Here is a 21,124-nt window from a genome sequence, read left to right as displayed (position 1 = left end):
TCAACCCCCTGCCATGGGCAGGGACACCTCCCACCAGCCCAGGTTGCTCCAAGCCCCGTCCAGCCTGGCCTGGGACACTGCCAGGGATGGGGCATCCACAGCTGCTCTGGGCAGCCTGTGCCAGCGCCTCACCACCCTCATTGTAAAACATTTATTCCTTATTACTAGTCTGAGTCTCCCCTCCTTTAGTTTTAAACCATTTCCCCTTGTCCTATTGCTACAGGCCCTACTAAAAAGTCTGTCTCCATCTTTCTTATAAACCCCCTTTAAGTATTGGAAGTTGTAAGTATTGAATGTTTCAATGGTTCAAGTTGAAAGAGTTTAACCTCAGGAGACTGCTCTTTCTGCTCTTTCTTCCTCCATGACTTCTGCTTGCTTTTCCATACACAGCCAGTTTTACAGCTCCCAGCCTTGCTTTTAAAAGGCTGCAATCTGTTATCCCGTTCACATTTCTCTGCTCCCAGACAGCGCACTAGGAAAATTTCATCTCTAAACATGTGCTCTGAACCTCTCCAAAGATGCCTTTGCTTTCAGGCACCCTGGTACCTCCTCTGTGCGACAGCATCTTTGATTTGAAAAGGGTCACCAGAAATAGCCCTCTGTCCCTCCAGGGACCAGGAGGGTTCACAGCCTCCAGAAGGCAGGTATGGTTCTGTGAAGGCTGATAATAAGCCACTGCAGCCAAAGTTACTTCAGCTATAAAAAATCACTGCATCATCAAATGTAAAGCTTGATTTGAGTTTTCTACGGCTTTCATGGCTGTATGAGTAACAAAACAGGGACTGTGGTGTTTTAATTAGAGCCTCATACTTCCTTCATTTCTTTTGCCAGTTCAGTCTGTAATTTTTGAAGTACCCATTCTTCATTAAAATAAAAAAATCTCAAAGAGCTGGGAGCCTGCAACTCCATTTTTTGTATAGCTGAAGATCAAGGCTCAGGCAATTTAGACATGCTGCTGCTAAAACTCACTTAAAATTGCCTCTCTCTGTACATCACATGGCATGGTCTTCTCCATCCTCATCTGAATGGTTTTGATCCTCTGTCTACATATTTGAGCCAGTCCATGTGCTGTGTCTTCTGCTCAAATCCTTAGCCCATATTCTGACTGGTCTTGAAATGCAGCAGAACCAGGGGTGGCTGGTGACAACTTTCCCTTCCTCAAAATTGCCTCTCCAACTGTGTTTTCTTACAGCATATTGAAAAATCTCTCAACTGAGCTCCCCAGTCTCCAAGAAGGTGTGGAAGCCACCTCTCCATGCTTTACTTATTTAGGAAATACATTGCATTGTCCCATGTTTTGAGAGTTTTGAAGGATGTCTTCTCAATGGCATGCAGCTGAGGGGGAAAGAACCTTCTCACAGGACAGTGAAGATACAGTGGGAGAAGCAAAGTCAGCCTGGACGTACCTTGAAAGGGATCAGCACAAGGGAAAGGCTGTTTACATCCCAAAAGGAATGGGAGGACACAGTCTTCTGCAGTTTGCTTTTTAACATCTCTCCCTGTGCATGACAGATGGCTGCTCAGGGAAAAGAAATTTAATTCTCCTATAAAAAACTTGTTCTAGGAGTTGAAGCTTTCAAGGAGAAATGTTGAGTGTCAAGGCCAGGTTTGAGAAGGGGGAAAGCAGCGAGCCACTGGGGCAGCCCAATGAACAGCGCAGCAGGCATGGGAGCAGCTTGCGGCGGTCTCCAACCGTGAGGTGCACAGCAGAGTGATGCACATCCCCTGTTTGACAATATTTTGGGGAGAAAGGTTTTTCCCATTTTCCTGGGAAATGTAATGGCATATACTGAGAACAGTACATGTACTGAGAAACTCAAAGAAACAGCCTGATGCATTTATGAAAACAGGCAAATCAAGACCTTTACTTAATAGAAGTATTTTTCTGCTGTTAGTCAATTTATTTTGTTTTAAGTTTGATCAACTTTAATAATGACCCTGCAGCACTTTTCTTGTTTCTCTGCTGTTCGGTCAAGAAGAAGCAAAATGGGGAAGATAGGGATTCCCTCCTCCCACACACATAGGGGATAAGGCGTGCCTCACTTCGCTCAATAAAACCCAGGGTGGGACTCAGTTTCTGCCTGTATCACCATGATATAGCACTGAGTTACTCTGGGTGTAAGCGTCAGTGACTCTGGCAGGTATCTGCCCTGTTATTTAGAGACTGTAAGGAAAAACAAATGCTGTTATCTTTTGGATATTTTTTTTTAATCCTACCCTGAACCTGTTTTCCATCATGAGATGAAGTTAGAGGAATTCAGACTCCACAATGAGCATGGGACAGGGATGTCAGTACTTGACAAGAACTGTGAGGCTCTGGGTGATGTGCTGGGTAGCTAATGAAGCCACCTAGAAAGGCTGATGTGCTTGCATTCATATTAAAAGAAAATAATAATAATAACTTGAGGCTGTTGAAAGGTGCTGCTCCGACAGCCCTGGAGAATGCCTCCCATTCACCCACCTTCACAAAGCACCTCTGCTCCTGCTGTGCCAGCATGTTTTGAGAGACATCAGCCTGGTTTTGGACATGGTTGCTCCCTGCTGAGGATGAACCCCAGACCACCCTCCAACCCATGTCTCTGCCGCCTGCAGCCTCATTTCCCAGCCTCAGAGGCAGACAGAGCTCTTGCAAGCTGCATGCCCAGACGTTGCTCCGCCACTAACTCATGGTTGTGACTCATGCATGGGGCAGCTCTAGGGTGGGAGATGAGGCAAGGGGACCTTCCTGGTCTTGGGGTATCCCAGGCCCTTCCTGCTAAGCCAGGGAGGAAACCCCAGTCCCAGCACATGCTCTCAATAAATCGGCATCTTGTGACAGGCAGGGCAGGCAGGGGACCTTGCTGCCTCCATCTTCACGGCATTGCCCCAGCCCTTCCTCTGTCAGCATCCCACACGGCACCTGAGGACTATACCCTGTCCTGCCTGTGTTTGAGTATTTTCCAAAGTGTCAGAACAATCAGGTGAGGAATTCTGCCATAGTTGTTGCTAGTGATACAAAACCAAACACCATTTCTATTTGCTGATGTGTGCTTTGGTTTGGAGTGTGCTGGGTTTGGGTTTTGTCTATCCTTCCTTCCTTCCTTCCCTCTTTCCTTCCTTCCCTCCCTCCCTCCCTCCCTCCTTCCTTCCTCCTTCCCTCCCTCCGTCCTCCCTTCTTTCCTTCCTCCCTTCCTTCTCTCCTCCCTTGTTTAGGAGCCTCAGAGGCTCTCAGGTCAAATCTCAATCTCCCTGGAGGGCTTTCAGCTCTTGCAGGATCCAGTGGTCCCCATCACAGAGACTTTCTGGGTCACTTTCTCACTTGCCTGACAGAAACGCCTACTGCTATTCCACCAACATTAAGTTTGAGGTGACAAAAACGGCCCTGGGACCCCAACTTCTGTAACCTGCTACGGCCCAGCCTCAGCTGACCGCACAGTTTCTGGCCAGGCTGTGCCAAGATCTGCTCAGGAACCTCAGTGGCAGCAGGGCTTTGAGCTAGGAGAAGGGCTGAACATCCATGGCACACTGAGGATGCTCCCACTCTACATCAGGCTTTGGCAGGACATGTTTCACTGGGGAGAAAGGCAGTGGGGAGGGAAGCAAAAGTGAGAAACAACAAGGAGAAAAGCAAAGAGAACTCAGGACTTGGTAATTTCTGGCCAACGATTGTCTCTAATAAGGTTTGACTGTATTAATTAATTGAGATGTGCCTTGGAGAGCTGGAGCTGCTGCTGATGGAAGTCAGCCAGGAAGAAAAAAAATCTCATTTTCTCTGCAAACCTGCTGATTAGACCAGATCTCTGAGGTTCCCTGTAGCAGGCTTTGGGGAGACAGACAGCCTTTCAGGGCCTGTGACACAGCCACAGGTAGAGGTTGGTTGCCATGAACTGCCAAGGGAGGTGGCCAGGGATGGAGGAGGACAAAGCTTTGCAGTGGCACCAAATGGGTCATTTCTTTGCGTACACTTTTAGTTAATTTCCTTCATAAAGCCAAAAATGTATGTATTTTCCCTCTTTGTGTAGGAAGAAAAACATAAATAAGGATATGTGTCATTCAGCAGAGGTTCAGGTCCTTGGTAGGACTAAGACTACTCTTACATCCTTACAGAGCCATGGCCCGTGCTGTTGGTCCCAGTAACAACTCCGTCATGGAGCTCTCTGGGAGGCAGAGACATTGGCGGACTGGATGGACCAGGGCCACAAAAGGTGACCTCCCAGTCTGAAATAAGCTCTTCCAAAACATCATGTAGATAATGTGGACCTATGCTGCAGCTGGGTGATGGGCAGCAATGTGGGCAGCGTGGATGCTAGGTCCCTAGGGAAGAAAATGCTTCGGTGTATTCTTGAGCTTGTCCTGCACTTTGCAGTGTGGCAGTGTCCTTGAAGGACACAGAGCATCGGTGTGCATGGCTGGGTGTGTGGCTGAGCTCATATCCCAGGGTACACGCAGCGTGGGCAGGAATAGTCACCATGTCTCAGGGGGTGCAGAGAGCATGTGTTCATAGTTTGCACTGCAGAGTTTTCCTAGGTTTGGGGAAATGTGAGGGAAAAGATGGTCTGTGCACCCTTCCGATCTAAATGCCAGTTATAAACTGGCAGGGAGAGGACAAAACGGTCCTTTCCAACTTTGCATTCTTGCAATGCAGAGAAACTTTGCTCCTTGCTTTGAACACAGTGTGGAGGAACCAGCAGGTAGTCTTTGTGCCCTCAGTCCCTCCATGAAGCTGGACTCCTGTACGTCTCCAAGAACAACCCTCCCACTGCCACCATGAAAAGTGAGGAAGGTCAAGAAACACCCTGCAGCTCCGTTGACCTGACAGCAGTAGAATGATCTGAGGTTTAAACACGGTAATATTGACACAAATGAGAAAAAAAAAAAAAAATCACTAGGCTGGAGACCTGTCTGCATTAGTCTCGGTGACTCCTGGTTGCTTTTCATAGAATTTTTTCTCTCGGGAGTCTTTACATGGGAGCAGATGGAATCCCTTATATAGCTGTCCACTTTCCCCTTTTTTTTTTTTTTTTTTTTTTTCTAAATAATATAACTCCTATGGCTTGGATATTAGGGGCTGGGTTGTAAAATGCTGCTGACAACCCTTCTAACTCCTACTATGGTTTCTATAGCCAGGACTTGAGAAGAACGTGGACAGAGGTGGGTGCTGAGTGGCACAGGGTTCAGATATGCAGGAGTGGAAAGTGTTGGGCCAATGTTGTGATTCCCTCATTTTCCCTTTGAATACGATTTCAACGCACTTGGAAAGAAACTGTCCCAGTTTTCCACAGATCCTTTTTCTGCCATAAGAGGGAAATAATCGAGACTGAAACTACTTCCACTAATTGTCTCACTATTTTAAATCTGAAATGCTGCCAAGTTGCTGCTTGGGAGTTGTTCAAACAGCTTTAGTTACCCTTCTCTCCTGAAGGCCAGGCTCCCCAGCAGGACATTTGCACATCAGGTGGTCATCTTGCACCTCAGGAGATATGGTCTGGTCACACAGCCCAGCCCAGCTACAGCCTCAGGTCAATCAAACTGATGTTTCCGAGTGTTGCTGTGCTATCTGCCCTTTAAATATTTGGAGGTCAGTAAGGGCTGTTACATTTTTTTTAACTTCAAAATAAAAACAAAGCAGAAGGCAAATACTTTCCCCCAAAAGACAAATGATTCTAAGTGACTTAAGATGATTGAGACATATTTTTGCAGAGGAAGAAGCGAGATGCAACGTTTTCAAGGACCTTTGTTAAACTCAAGAGGAAGACAGCTCACAAGCCCTTTGCTTGCTCCAACCATCAGCAGTTCCTATGATGTGGTCTGGAGCCATTTGACTGCTGCCTACACCAACGTCTCAAGCAGGTACGGTCACAAACCTTAGAGAGACCAAACTGCAGAGAAATCATGGTTATGGTCTCAACTCAAGCAAACTCACCCAAGACCTAGACATACACTGGATAGCTGGCTCCAGACCCATAGGTATTCATGACCTACTTCCTTCTAAGGTACCTAACTGTCATAGAAACCTATGGGAAGCTCAGTGCCCTAATATGATGAAGACATCTCAATATTTTGGAAGATACTGTCCAGGCCCTGATGTGTAAGTCAACCCCAGCATGTTAATAATGTCATGTAATATCAAAGTGATTAGTTTACCTCTGAAAGCTCTGTGATTACAAATTTGGTTAGTTACCCAGAATGGCATCTCCGTTGTCCCTCCTGGCCCCCAAAATTCAGTCTTGGGCTCCAATGCTCTCCCTATCCTTCAATATGTCAACCACTTGTTTTTTCCAACAATCCCTTTCAAAGCATTGGGTTTACTGGATAGTTGGCCACACAGGGGTACATACAGGACAAACCAAGAGGAGTTCAGCCGGAAGAAAGGAAGAGAAAGTCCCTGTCCTTGTCAGTGCTTGTGAAGAAGCAGGAGGTCAAACATGGACTTACCCAAGCAAAGCTCTGTGCCCTGTGTATCTCCTGTTCACATTTGTTGGCTGCTGCCCCAGCTGTAACTTGGCCTTAGAGCATCCACATTGCATTGAGGAATGGCTGCGAAATGGCTAACTCCCAGTGGAAAGCATTTCTTTGGAAACCAAGGTCAGCCCTGTGCTTCTGACAGCGTCTTGGGTTTTATCTGTGCTACTGCATAAAACAAGCCTGGACAAAATCTTCGGCACTGGTGTCAAAGCACAGGCACCTTTACCCATGTGTCCTGGCTCTACCATACCTCCTAAGCGTGTCAAGACACTCTGGACAGGAGGAGCCAAAGCTATGTCAGTGAGCTGATAGATAAACCAGATCAGGCACTAGGACAGGGTTTAAGGATGCTTAGAATAAGATCAGAGAATGGTTTAGGTTGGAAGGCACCTTTAAAGGCCATCTAGTCCAGCCCCCTGCCACGAGCAGGGACATCTGCAACCAGATCAGGTCGCTCAGAGCCCTGTCCAGCCTGGCCTTGAATGTTTCCAGGGATGGGGCATCTCCCACCTCTCTGGGCAACCTGTTCTGACCTGTTCCTGTCTCTATTGACTATGTCACATCAACAGATGTGGCTTTTGCCTCATTTCATGTGTGCTTAACGTTAGCCATGTGAGCCACACGGGTGTGGGAGCAGTGTGGGAATGTGCCTGAATATAACGATGGCCATGCATTCATGCGTACGTGCTCACCATGAGTCTGCCGTCCCCACGGGGAATCTGTTTTATACTAAAAATGTTTTTTGCATTAATGCGTAAATTTAAGTATGACTGCAATAATAGTCAAAAGGGAGACCAAAAGAGAACAGAGAAGATTGATTATGTGCATATTTTAAGTGCTTTGTGTCTGTGAATGTTTATTTGAAAAAAAAGAGTGAAAGAGAAGCACTAACATTACAAATAAAAATAATACGGAGAAATACATCTCTTTTATTATTAAATTATAGATTAAAATAGAAAACATGGGGGAATATAGAAACATATATCTCTTTGTGGAGGCTTTCTATAACAATCAGCATAAAATAATGTAGCATTACTTGACAGCTTAAATAAAGATAGGAGCCTCAGCTCCTATCTACACATTTATCTCCTCTGATCCAGACAGGGTAAAGAGGCATAAAAGGCTCAGATAACAGCATCTTTTCTGCACACCAGCTCCCAAACGATAGGCAGATTTTATACTCGGTTACTCCACATAATGTCAACATTGTTAGAAAACAAAAACACCATGCAGGAACATTTTTTTCCCTCCCTCTGTTTTATTACTTTTTTTTTTTTCCTTCTGATCTTTTACCTTGTGATTTCTATATAGAATACTACAGGGAAGATCCAAAGCTCTGCGCCTCTGGACCAGCCCCTGAATTTGTGGGGCAGCAGGACATGGGACAAGGGGAACAAGCAGTGAGGTTCAGACAGGTGCACACAAATAATATGTGCAGAAGTGGAGAAAGCACCAGCCAATTTACTTAATGCCTGTCCCTTCCTTGCTGCCAGCTGTCACAATATCTATTGCAGTCGACAGCTATCGACCATTGCATGCCATGCCATTAACCTTTGCCACCCAACACATCAGATGACGGAGATCAAAAAAGCTGCATGCCACATCTGACCAGAGCGGCACGTGGGAGGTGCAAGCAGAGCTGCAGCACATCCTGAAGCTGATGGAAAGTCTTACCACAACCAGGTGTTCCCTGTTGTCCATGCTTTGTCCAACCAGGCGGACTTCATCTAACCCGGCCCCATGGACCCTCTGAAGAGCAGCCTGCACTTTCCCCAATTCCCATCATCACCAACAGTTACCTGCTCCCCCTGAGCAATTTTTCTGAATCCTTGGCACGTTCAAGGTGAACCACAGCAAGCAAACACAATCTGGGGGAGTTCCTGCAAATTTCCATGCTAATATCCATCACTGTGGAAAATGTAGCCCTCCTCAGAAAGTGCAGATGGCACAGGACCAAGGTCCTGGGCATCACCTGAGAGGCAGCACATCACAGGACCATCCATGGCCAGGCCTCTTTGCTATAGTTAATGCCCACAGGACCATGTTTCCCCTTTGACATTGCTCAGCTGCTTTTACCTCCAGGGAGCAGTCCTGAACCCATGTAGAGTTCTCACTTTGCCTTTTCTGCCTGGACTTGCAGGCTGCATGCCTTCAGGGTCCCAGGAAGCCGATTCTTTGGCTCTACACAGATCTGCATGGGACACTTCACTGCCTAGCTGGGAAAAAGTAAGCAGCACTATGAAAGGAGCCTGGATTTCTACATCTGCTTTCACATGCACCTTTTCTGCTCTGAAGGTCACTAACTTTTCCTCCAGTGGGCAACATTAGGAGCTCATTCCCTTTCCCACAGCCGATTTCACATCAGTCTGTGGGTTCTGACTATCTTTTGAGACTATCAAACCTACCTAACCTGGCCAGCGGGGACAAAAATTATTTGGAGTGGGCAGACTGACACACATATACAAGATTCATTTTCTCAGGAAACCACAGGCTAAAGAACAGCATAATTATCTTGTTTACCTTTAGTTGAATCAACTCGTTAATTCTTACTAGCCTGAAGGGTTTTCTCCAGGGACACCTATATTTGGCTGGTTGATTTGTTATGAGAAGAAAGAGTTCTTGGCACTTGCCTGAGGAGACAGGGAAAGATCTTGGCAGCAGCTACCCACAATTTTTGGAGAACATTTACTTTTGAGTCTCAGCGTAATGGAAGGTGACAATAAGAGTGATTGTCCAAGCCTGACTTGGAGCCAGTCCCTCAGGAAGTTTGCATGAATGCTCCTGCTTTCCTCACCTCCATTTCCAGGGAGGATGGGGCCAGGTGTGAGGTCAGGAAGCTTTCTGTCCTGGGAGCAGGGAGGGTCTAGGAGGTGGAGAGGGTGACACCAGGTCTAAGACAGCAAAAGCAAGGCTGTTTTATTGGAGGGAAGGAGCCACCTCACCACTTATGAACAACAGGCAAAGCCCAGGGCTAGCCAAGCCTCTTGGCTGACCCAGACTCATCATTCATCACTAAGCCACGTCCCAGCTCTACCATCAAATGACCATTAAGACTATGGGTTGATCAGCACCAACTTTCCATGGTACCTTCAACATGAGTGGGGGATATATGGGCTGCAGGGAAGAGGGGGCAGGGGGAGGCGAAAGAACTTTGGCCAACCCCCAATTCCAAGCGTACCAGGCAGCAGGGTGACCATGCACCGAGTGACGCTGTTGCTGTCTTGGAGGCTACACAGGCCCCTTGTTTAGCTCATGGATGCACCTAGGACCCGTAGATCTTACACAACGATGCACCATTTAATCCTCATGTCCATGACCCACAATTCTCCTGAAAAAAAATTACATCAGACCTCAAGCCTAGCCCAAACTAAGGCCCTGCAATTTCTTTTTCCAGCAAAAATGAGAAAGAAAAATAGCTTAAATGTTTTGCTCCACACACTTAAAACTTTTTCTTTCTCTGCTTCATGCTGTTGCTCCCTCTCCTCCCCTCCCTGTCTTACAGAAGTGTGACTAATCCTCTTCCTTTCCTTGCATGGTTACCTTGAAGGTATTTATAGAGTGTGATCATGTTCTCTTCTGTGTCTTTCTTCCCTTTTCAACTCTGGATAAATCAAGCTTTCTCAGACTTCTCTCATGTGTCTTATCTTTCACGAGGTCATGCTAACTGCAATGGCAAGCCAAGAAAGGCTTTGCCTGTTGGAGAGGACATTTCAGAGCTGATACAGCCACTGCACAACCTCTGCAAGAAACTTCTGATGGACTCACTCTGTCCATGCACATCCCCAGCCTCTTGCCAGGTCTGCATGCACGCAGGTTTGCATGTACCTGCGTGCATGAGAAATGGGGATTTATTTGTTTCTGAACAAATTAGCCAGCACTACAATTTATTTTATATTATCTCATGTCAGTGTTAGTGTTCTGCCTTCTGAGCTGGAAGCAGCAGAAAGGAAAGTGAATACAGGGGGCTGAAAGAGAATAAGCTGAAACTTATTTGTCCAGCAACATCTGCAGGCTGTCTGAGAAATGGACAGTGGCTGGAAGGGAAAGGGTGGTCTCTCGTGCTGTGCCTAAGTTACTTAATTAAGGAAACTCAAGGTGCTGGTCCAAATGACCCAGAACTGCTGCATTCATGCTGTTAAACTCTTTTCCCCTTCAAAACAGAGCAACCGTTTGCAAACTGATTGGGAATAGTCCTTGGCTTGTGCTAGCTCCTGACCAGTGCCCAGGAGGTGGCTGGTTGGCCATGGCCAGAACAACCTCAGGGATTTCAACTGGTGTGACAATCAAATTCCCATGGCTCCAAAGGCTCCTGAGCTCTGCATGATTTATGAGTGGCCTCCGTGACCCCAGCAGAGTCACCAACACCAGGGACTTCCCATTATCACTGTACCTGGAGCCATCAGGTCTGTGAAAGGCTGGAAATTTCCTGTTGGATTTCTTTCTTTCTTTTAACCATGGGAAAATGTGTTCCCTAGGAAAATCTGAGGTCTGCAGGCAGAAAAATAAAGTGCTAAATAGCATTTTAATATTACTTTCTTTGTGGTTTTTTGTTTTAGCTGGGTGCATTGAAATGATGGCTCCTTGACTGCTCCCTCCATCACCAGCTGCTCTCTGGGAGGACAAGAAACCTCGGTGGCTTAGGTGGGGTTCTTCTTATTGAACTTGAAGCTAAGCCAAAGCAAGGTTTAAAACTGTCCCCTGGATTTGTTTCATAGTCCTTAGAGACAACATTGATCTGTAGAGAGGGTGAATGTCCCTTTGGACCTGTAAACCTGTCTCCACTGATTTAAAGGCAAATTTCAGAAGCCCAGGTGAAAACCAGGTGAACCGAAACCCATCTCCTGCAGCCTGCGGGACCATCCCTTTCTGGTGCATGGGCAGGGAACAAGTGAGAAACAGTCTATTTCTCTTCCTGTCCAGAGTCACTCTGGGAAGACCCTTTTCTGTTTTCTTATTAAAAGCAGGCAAAATGGAACAGAAGCACCTGGGGCTTTATTTTAGTCCTCATTTTACTTCCCCTGGAATTATCCTTAATAAGCATTTTATTTTCCACTTGCTGTATTTTATTGCAATTTTTAAAATCCCTGATTTGTCACTGTTGTTTGGAAGCCAAACTGTATCAAAAGCCCAGTATTTTTCTGGGGGAATGACTTTCTGTTTTCCAGCCTGCTCTTGTATTGGAGGTAGCTTTTTTTTGCTCCCCACGGCTGCTTCAGCCTTGGTGGCACATTGCTGAATTCAGCCCCTTCTCTTTTAGCAGTGCACATCTCTAATCCCAGCACAAAGCAGGATCACTGATCCCTGTGTAAGGGATATGGGAAGATTTTCAGAGCAGATTAGTCAGTTACTGCACTTGAATTCTGTTCCTGACCAAGTACCAAAATAAGAGCTCAGTAGACACGTGCACAGCAGGTGCTGCTAAATGTCACATTGTTCCTGATACGCTGATGAGAAATTTTGGTCCCAGCTTGTAGTTAGCTGCTTCACACAAGCACAAATATCCCAGGTCAAATGCAGCACTGTCTCTGCCTCATAATAATTTCCCTACCTTAGGAATAACCTTATTTTACACTGTGAGGCAGTGAGTTTACATCATTTTCCAAAACCTGAGAGACACCCAGAAACAGATGCTGTAATTCCTCACCCAGTGGCACAGCATTCAACCTGCAGATTAGGCACTTTTGGGGGAGTTCACCAGATTTCTTTTTGTTATTTGGGAGGGGGTTTTGTTCATTTGTTTGTTTGCTTTTTTGTTCTAGCCCTATCTGACTATAATGAAAATTTATTGGTAATGTGATAGCATATAACAAACTCAACTAGAGCTCCGGACCCCCTCGAGTCAGGTACTTAATTACTAACAGGCTTTCCAGCACACTTTAAGCATTGGCCTGGCTGGGTCTGTAGGGAGAAAGAATGAAGCTATATGAGGAGAGGAAGATAAATTTCCTTGCATTAGTCCCAGGAGGGTGGTAACTCTGAAGCTGCTTTACCCAGTGCGTATGCCTCCACACTCCACGCTGATGGATTGGTCCCCGAGTTGTCACCTCACATGCACTTCGCCTGTGGAGACTCACATCACCTTTTGCAGATGGGGGAATCCAACCCTTAGGGCTTCCCCAGCTCCAGAGTAGCCCTCAGACCTTTACAGTCCTACACTTTCCTCCTCCCAGCTTCTGGATTGCCTATTAAGCTTCACCTGCATCTTCTGTCCAACCTCTCTTCTCCACTTCCCACTTTCAGATCAGAATCAGCTCAGGACATTCCCCGCTGTTCCCTTCATACACCTTCTGGCCCTGATGGAGAAGTCTCATGTTGCCAGTTTAATGCAATTCCCAATTGTTTTCCCAAAACAGCAGCAGACTCCCTAAGGCTGGATCCTAGAGAAGTTCCTCATCTGGGTCTCAGGAGATTTCCATCAGCTTTTCTCTGAAATTAACATCCTAAATCATCAGAAAAAGGAGACGAGCTTTCTAATTTAATAGGGAAAACCAGGAAATCCTCTGGGAATGGAGCACCCAACCACCTTTCAGGAGTTTCTTGGGGCAGCACAGCTTGTGGCTTTAAGGTCTGCTAAAGCCTTCTAGCCCCCGAGTCATCCCCTCACCCAAAAGAAATCTGCTCTTCTCCCTTCCTTTCAGTAACCTGATGTCCTGGTTGAAATAAAACCTTTTCTTCCTAACACACAGCTCAAGTTCCCCCTTATTCCAGCTCATGGCAAGGTGGAGAACAATGCCTTTCCACTCCCTCGAAGGTATTTATAGGCTGTGAGCACCGTGACCCCCTGAGCACTTTTTCCCACACAAAGGAAAGCTCAGCTGAGATGGCTCTACCTGTGCCCTGTCTCCGAAAGATGATGTGGCTGTGACAGGCACACCAAGGTGTGCAGTTTGTCTCTCAAGCAGCCTGGCTGGTTATGTTCTCTTACCCAGAGGAAGAAACAAAACAAATGGATTGGAAGAGGAAGGGGGAAAAAAAACAAAACTACCATGAAATTGCTATAACTCATGTGTCAAATCAACTAACCCTTGCAAGCAGGAGTGTAATTCCTCACCGTGCAGAGGAAACACTTAGGCAAACTCAGCCTTGTCTGGAGCTTTACACAAACAGGTCAAATGGCTTTGATTCATTCCAAGCCCTGTCTAATAATTCAACATGCTGGTTTGCTCTCCTCTCCATTAGTAGATGGCAAACACATCTTCCTAACCTGCAGCCTTTATTACAGAAGACTCCGTGTGCATGGATTTATGTCACCTCATGCCTTGTGACACCTTTTTAAGGTGCCTTCTGCTGTACATACTGAACATTAAAGGAAAACACAGACAGCAACAGAGGAAAAAATGTGTGGTGCTACAGGAGACATCTGCTACCTATTTCCAGATTGCAGGTAACCGAGTCAGCTGTATAATATCTGAGAGATATTGCTGTGAAGGCTGTCAGGGGGAGGCACATTTTTCTTCACATGCATGGAAGTTAAAATCTCGGAAGAAATAGCTAGCCTGTTATTAAGACTTGTTTATCCAAAGTCACAGAGACAGGTAGCTCTGAGAAGCCACGAGTTTCCTCCTGGCTTTTTTCTCTGGGGCAAGTCTGAAGAAGGGGGCAGGTTGGCTGCAAGGCAAATTGTTGCATCTACAGCCAACACTTTGGGAACCAATCTGCAGGTCTTGGGCACCAGTTAAGGGTGATGCAGATGAGCAATGGATAAAAATTATAGTTATAAACATGGTGGAGCTGATATTTATGGAGCCTCCAGTATGGGTAGCAGGAGGGGGAAAAAAAATATAGCAAAACATTCAATAAAGTCTGCCAAGGTAAAAGAAGATGAATTGAAAAATTCAAACCCCTTTATGATTGATTTGACTTTTTATGTAAAATTCTCACGAATGGGACCACATGAACTCTGTACGAGTGGTGGCCTAGACACCAGGTTTGCTCCAAAAAATTCACAGCCATCATCCAAGTAAAGGCTCCCTTCCCATGAGGCTGTAGCTGCCCTGTGTTTCTTTTGCTCTGATTAATCAAGGATGATGGGATTTCCCAGGTGGCTGCTGCAGAGGCATCAGCCAGCCTCATTTGATGCAAAGCCTGAAGCAAAGCCTGATTACTTTGCAGAGTTTGCGTGCAGTTTGCCATCTCTGAAGGCACCCTGGAGCTCTCCCAAGACCTGTCCCGAGCATTTTCTGGGTCCAGTTCAGCTCTGAGCCTCTGGAGACCTCAGATCACGCAGACAGGGACTTGCAAAGATGCTCCCATTGCTGCCTGTCTGAAGAGTTGAGCACTTCCGACAGGCACCTCCACCCTTTCTGGGTTTTGCAGCCATTAGCAGCTAAATTCCCTTGAGGCAGAAGAGATCTGAAACTTGTGTGTGCAATGCTTCCTGCAAGGCGGGCTGCAGCATGGGCCGCTTACCGTTAAAGACCTGTGGCTTAGACAGAAACATTAAACTTGAATCTTGACTCGAATTTTGCACTCGGCCTTTTTCTTCATTGTACAAGTCATGGGAAGAGAGGAGGAAAGCAAAACCCACCAGTTTCTCAAGGTCTTAACTCACAGCCCTTTAGCATCTGGACCTGTTTAAAATCCCATCCCAAAGTGGACTTCCATCCCCTTGGGGGCAAAGAATAGATGGCTTAGCCTGGCGATGTATGCAAGATGAGCAATTTGATCCTGCTTTTGGAAGAAGCACCAGAAAACCTGCCCCATTCCTTTCTCCTCAGTAAACTGGACCCGTCATCTTGAAACCAGCTGCCTGCACTTGTGTCTCAAACCGACCCCCCAACCCATATGTCAGCAGTCACATGGGGAGAGCTGCTAATAACTCTGTCAAAGCTCTCAGTGAGGGCAGGTATTGCAGACAGGATTTTCCAGTTGGATTCGATAAATCAAAACCACAGCACAACTATTTTCACTGCATCTTTCATGCAAACTGCTTTCCAGATGGCTTTGGACAGAAAGAGGAATATGTGCACTGAGGAGCTACCTGTGGAGGAAAAAGAGGGATTCGCATGAAGGCAGGTGAAAAGGGGTGAGACTCAGGAGTGACAGGATATTGCCAAGGGAGTTTTGAGCTGGGGAATACATATCTAATCCAAGAGGACACAGGGAAACACTTTTTCCCCCATGAGGACAGTTAAGCAGCAGACAAGGGGCCCAAAGGTATTTATTCAGTCTCTATTTCTGGGGGTCATTCATTCCTTCGAGCTACCTCCTGCAGGCAGCTAAATCCCAGTCCCCCCAACAGCTCCAGTCAGGTGAACCAGAGAGCACAGGAGATGATCAGGCTCTGAGGACACACCAGAGGTCTGCCCATGACCTGCACCTTGCATGGATGCCATTCCCAGCACCAGGGAAAGATGTGTCATTGCTGAGGGACTGCAGGACCTCCAAGGCAGATCTGCAGCTGGAGTAGGACTTCTTACCAGCTCAGCTCCAGTAAGATGCAGGGAGATGTGTGAAAATATTCATGAAGATAACTTTTTTTAATACCTAGCAAGCTCACTACAGCTCAGCAACAGCCAGCTGTAGCATCATTTGTTATTAGATGCAAATCCTGGAGGAGCCACAGGTGATTTACACATAATGTCACCTTAGATGATACCTATCCTTACTGCATGCTCATTTTTTGTTCCTCGTGGCAATCCTAGGTTCTTACCCAGGACAAATGGTAGCTTCACATTCTGTAAACCCTTCCTGCTCTCCATAAAACAGTCCTCGGTCCTTGCCCTCCATCACCTTGACCACCACAACCGCCTCCTGGACACACTCTCCCGCCCAGTCACACCAAACTTGGTTTTCCTTCTTTTCCACCTCCAAGACCTAATGCTCATCCATGGCTCCACTTCCCATCCACCTCTCAAATTCTTCAGCTCAACCATGATTTTCCACCCTGCTTACACCAGGACTCCAGACCCAGCACACCCATATTTGAACCTTTAAAGCTGTGATAGTCAAAAGGGATGAAGGCGGTCCTCAACTAGGTGGTGGAAATGCCTTCCCAACCCTCTTCCCTCACCCACTATCACAGCTCCCACCATCAGCCCATCCAGGCTTGAAGTTCACTGGCAGGAGGTGTTACCAGGGGGGATTTTGACAGATGCATTTGAAACAAGGGAGCTGTACTGAACTGAAGATTGACATGAACAAGCTTTTCATAGTTTTGTTCCTTTTGATTTTTTCAGTGAAAAGCGTCCTTCTAAAAATATTGTTTTAGCAGGAGAACTACCTTTGAATTTCTCCTCTCCCACTTTTGGGTTGAGAAGGAAAAGGTCACTTTGGTTTTTTTAAGGAAGCAAAAGGAATAGAAAATCCAGTGGAGGGAAAAAGGGATCATGGATATTTTGGTAGCAAAGTATTTTTATCAAAAGGTGGCAAAGTTTAGTGACATTATAAGTCATGTTTAAAAATGACCAAGTGGAAAGTTATAAAAATGAGCAAGTCTTGTGTGAAAATGACGAAGGGAATTTCAGCCACAATAGAAGTCATCATCTGTGGAAATTGCCAGGAAGGCAGAGAAGGTATTTCTGTCTCCAAAAGCAAAATAAAACACTATCACAGTAATTCATACTAATTATTAGACTGAACTAGTACTAATTTTTATCTAGCAGTAATTACTATTTAAGGCTCCAGAGCTCTGGAAAAAATACTTTATGGGTGAGGCAAGCTCCTTGCAGAGGAATTTGCATGGTGTTTGAGGACAGCCTGTTGAGGGAGAAGTTTTATTTCTCCTCTGCACCAATACAGAGAGACATAAATATCACATTCTTATTGATGCAAATAACGGATTGCTCCTGTCAGAACTGACAAAGGCACTAATTTAAGGAGCATTTCCCTCTCTCAACATGCACAGACGCATTCTTCAAGAGATTTTTGCTCTCCCCCTGGGATCTGAGTTCCCAAACCAGGTGAAAATCCGCCAGACAATCTCTTGTGTTTGATTGCATCTGTGAAGAGCCTGTGGGAAACATATGCCAGAAATTATGCTAACGACCAAGTGCAGTAAAACTTGCCAGGTAAACGCAGCAGTTGTCGGCAAAAGACAGCCCAGATGCCATTTCAGGATCCTGGACCATCTAAGTGGTCCAGAAATGGCTCTTGGTCCCATGGGGACGTGACAGCAAACTACTGCTTTCAACTCTAGCCCAGATTTTCATTCTCATCCTTCAATTCTTACTATGTTAGTGCGGGGACTGCTGTGTCCTCTGAAAGATGCACAAGGGATGGGCAATGCTTTGGGGGCTAGTTACAGGTGTAACCCGGTGTCCTTGTAAAATCAATTATATTCTTTATATTTCATTATATCATTGCTTTCTAGAGCACTGATTTTAAATAAAGTATTCCTGAATGCCCCACCACTGTCCTGTGGACGGGATTCCTAGCCAGTAACACACATGCAAGGAAATATCAGGGGACACTACAGCAGCAATGAACTTCACCAAAGCCACATCCCTGTCCCCAGCTGTGTGCTGCCCTGTTCTGTCCCTGCCGCTGCTACTGGTGAGACAGGTCAGGGAGCTGATCCGGCTGAAAAGTGGTTGAGGAGAATTAAAACTGTTCAACTGTATAAGTTGAAGGGTCACTCTGCATGCCTGTGCCATCAGAGAGCTGGGTATGGAGTAGCTGCGGGAGCTCTCTGTCCAGGCTGGATGATGCTGATGCTACCTAGTCCCACCTCAGAGAACCCTAATTTCTCCAAGCTGCCTTCTCCACCTGGGATCATCCCAAAAAATGGCAGGGGGTGGACACACAAAAAGCAAGCCTCTCACACTGCAGTCCACATGGTGTGCAGCCGGCGTGGATGAAGCTGGGAATTGCCATGCTTGCAGTCGTGGCAGCTGCCACCTACAGCCCAGCACCCCTGATCCCTGAGGGGGATCTCCCCAGGCACATCTAAACAAGCAGCCTTCGTCCATCTGTAACACAAACATCTAGAAAATACCTAGAGAGCAGGCTGAGGGCATTGAATGGCATCTGCTGGGATGGTGCTGAGCCTGCAGCTGAGATTCAGTCCTTCTGGAGACCCCTAGACCAGAAGGCCAAAAGGTGAATACTAGCTGATGACTTTGCTCTGGCTTGGACCGGAGGCAATGAGTGAATCCTTAACATCTGCCCACTATTCCCAAATGCACTGCTGACAATGGAGAGCTGGCCATTTGCTCTTTTCTTTAAGTCCAATTTCTCTAGAGAAAATCAATCATCCCACCAGTCAATCAGGCAGTCAATCAGTGAGTCAGTCAATCTGAACCACTTGGAAAATGGATCCTGCAGAGACCTGGACTCCCACCCAGAGGCCCCGTGAGCCTTGCAGGAAAAATCCCCAGCTCTGAGGGAGGCTGAGACCTTCCCTACCCCAGAGCACAGCTCCAGCCCCTGCGAGGCAGCAGCCATCCCAACCTGGGGCATGTTCAGGTCTCCTTGAGCTCCAAAGCCCTGGAGCAAAGCACTCCCTGGCTGGAGATGCCCCCCCTTGGGGGGTCGAACCGCCACCGCCACCACCACCTCCCCCGACTTCGGGACTCGCAAGAGTTGCTGCTGCTGACATCTAGTGACAGGGAAAGCCGGCAAAAGGAGTTACCTGGAGCTCTGACAAAGCCTTCCCCACAGAGGGAAAAAACCTACTCGTGGTCTTCCCAAGGAGGTGGGCTCTCGGCAGGAATGGTCGGGATGCGGAGGAGGCAATGCCGGGCCGGCTGGGATGTCCCAGCCACTTCTATAACATCCCAAGACCTTCTTCTTCCCCGGTGACCATCCGAAGAGGACCGGCGCATCCTACCTCCTGCCGCCTTTCCCCCCCCCCCCCCCCCCCCCCAACTCCCAGTCTTTCCAGGTGTATTTAAGTACAGACTCATTCTTGGGTTTGATATCTCAAAGAAGCACAGAGGGTGGAGTGGGGGACATTAAATTAAAATATCCAAAGGGGAGCTGTCGGGGTTGCAGGCAGGCAAAACCAGGCAGCAAGGCAGCTCCCAGCCGCGGCTGCCCGCTGCCGCTGCTCCAGCCCCCGAGCTGCAGCCCCTTCACGCACGGCTCTTCCCAGGGACACGGGGAGCCCCGGGAACTGCACGCAGGAGAACCGTCTACTCCCAGCTGGGGAGAAGCAGGATGCCAGCGGGATGCTCAAAGCACGGGTGCTACAACCCGCATCCCCGCCGATACGGGCGGCATCCCACGGGGGACAGCAGCTCCCAACCGTGACAGCGGACGGGAGTTTCTATAGGGATGAAGAGACATCTGGGGTCCTTAGCTCCCGGTGCAAGTAAATAAAATAAAAAAGAAAGAAAAAAAAAAACCCAAACAACTGAGGACAGCCCAGTTTTAGGGGAAAGAGAGGAAATCTGCGGTGGGCAGCCCTGAGCACACACAGGCACCCACGCCGGGGTCAGGTCGACGCTCAGGACACGGCGCACGGTGCTGCACAGCTCAGCGGTGGGGCTGGGGCTTGCCCGCCCGCTCCCACCGCCCCCGAACCCCCATTTTCCAGCTTCCCCATCACCCTAGGGCTTCCCGGTGCTGTGCTAAATCTGCCTTTCCCCCCTACGCACACACCCCTCAACAACACAATCCCTCCGAGCTCCTTTTCCCGGGCAATTTAGCCATTTTCGCGGCGAACAGGACTATTCAGACAGTCGGAAAGATCCCAGAGCAAAGGAGGCAGCGGGAAGCTGGGGGATGCTCGCCAGCGCTCCTGGGGGATGGGGGGTGGCCGAAATGCCCCCAGGCAAGCAAACGCCGGCAGAAAGTTGTCCCCCCGCTTCCTACGCGCTACTCACCCAGGAGGATCAGCGTGCAGAAGTAGAGGACGCCCCTCATCCTACCGCTCGGCGCAGCTCGGATCACCCCGACTCGGCACGGCTCGGACCGAGCGGCCCGGCACGGCTGGGCACGGCTCGGCACGGCCCGCGCAGGCGGTGCCGGAGGATGCGCGGCGGCTGGGCAGGGCGGGAGGCGTCCCCGCCGCCCCGGCCCGGCCCTCCGGGGCCAACGCTCACACCGCCGCCGCTCAGCCCCGCTCCGGCCCCGGGTCATGCCCGCAGCCGCCGGCCGCGCTCCGCCTCATCCCTCCGGGGCAGCCGCGGAGGGGTTGAGCGCTTCCTGGCTTTTTTTTTTTTTTTTAATTATGATTTATTATTTGATTTGCCTTAATTATTTTTTGCCTTTTTTCTTTATTGCTCCTTTTTCAGCAGTCAACTTCTGTCCGCGGGGTGCGGGCTCCGCCGTGCCCGAGCTGCGGGGCAGCCCTCGCTGCCTTCCCCGCGCTGCCTCCGCAGCCGCCCCCGCAGCCGCCCCCGCCTCTCCGCGGCCGCGGCCCCGTGGGGAGGGGCTTGGCGGGCCGGCCCCGCTCCTCCCCGCCTCCCCATCCCCTTCCCCAGGCCGGGGGGGAGGGGGGGGCGGGCTGGCCCCCAGCCCGGAGCAGCTGGTGGTCCTGTGCCTTGGGCAAGCCCCAAGCACGCCGGGACATATTGCCTTTCACCCTCTCCAGCCCCCAGCACGCCTTCTGCCCTCCTGGAGGGTCCCCGCATTCCCTCCACCCCCAGACCCCCATCCCTTTGCAGCCTCAGACAAGGTGCTCGTTCAGGATGACAGTCCCATCCCCTTGGAACTTGTGTCCTGGTCTTGACTGTTTGCTAGCAGAGACACAGCCCTCAAACCTTGGGCCACATCCCACCATCCTTCCCAGCCATGA

General features: G+C 48.3%; 1 protein-coding gene across 1 annotated transcript in view; it reads right to left on the bottom strand.

Moving 5' to 3' along the window:
- GFRA4 (GDNF family receptor alpha 4) overlaps positions 1–20,818 on the bottom strand; it is a 76,270-nt gene extending 55,452 nt beyond the window's left edge. The window contains exon 1 of the mRNA XM_080396823.1: positions 20,211–20,818. Coding sequence (XP_080252949.1) covers positions 20,211–20,466 — 256 coding nt within the window. The 5' untranslated portion in view covers positions 20,467–20,818. The remainder of the gene's footprint in view (positions 1–20,210) is intronic.
- Positions 20,819–21,124: the final 306 nt, after the last annotated feature.

The sequence above is a fragment of the Falco punctatus genome (genome assembly GCF_963210335.1).
Source record: "Falco punctatus genome assembly, chromosome: 1".
Taxonomy (NCBI): Eukaryota; Metazoa; Chordata; class Aves; order Falconiformes; family Falconidae; genus Falco; species Falco punctatus.
The sequence above is the reverse complement of the archived record's forward strand: the minus strand, read 5'-3'. Positions and strand labels throughout refer to the sequence as shown.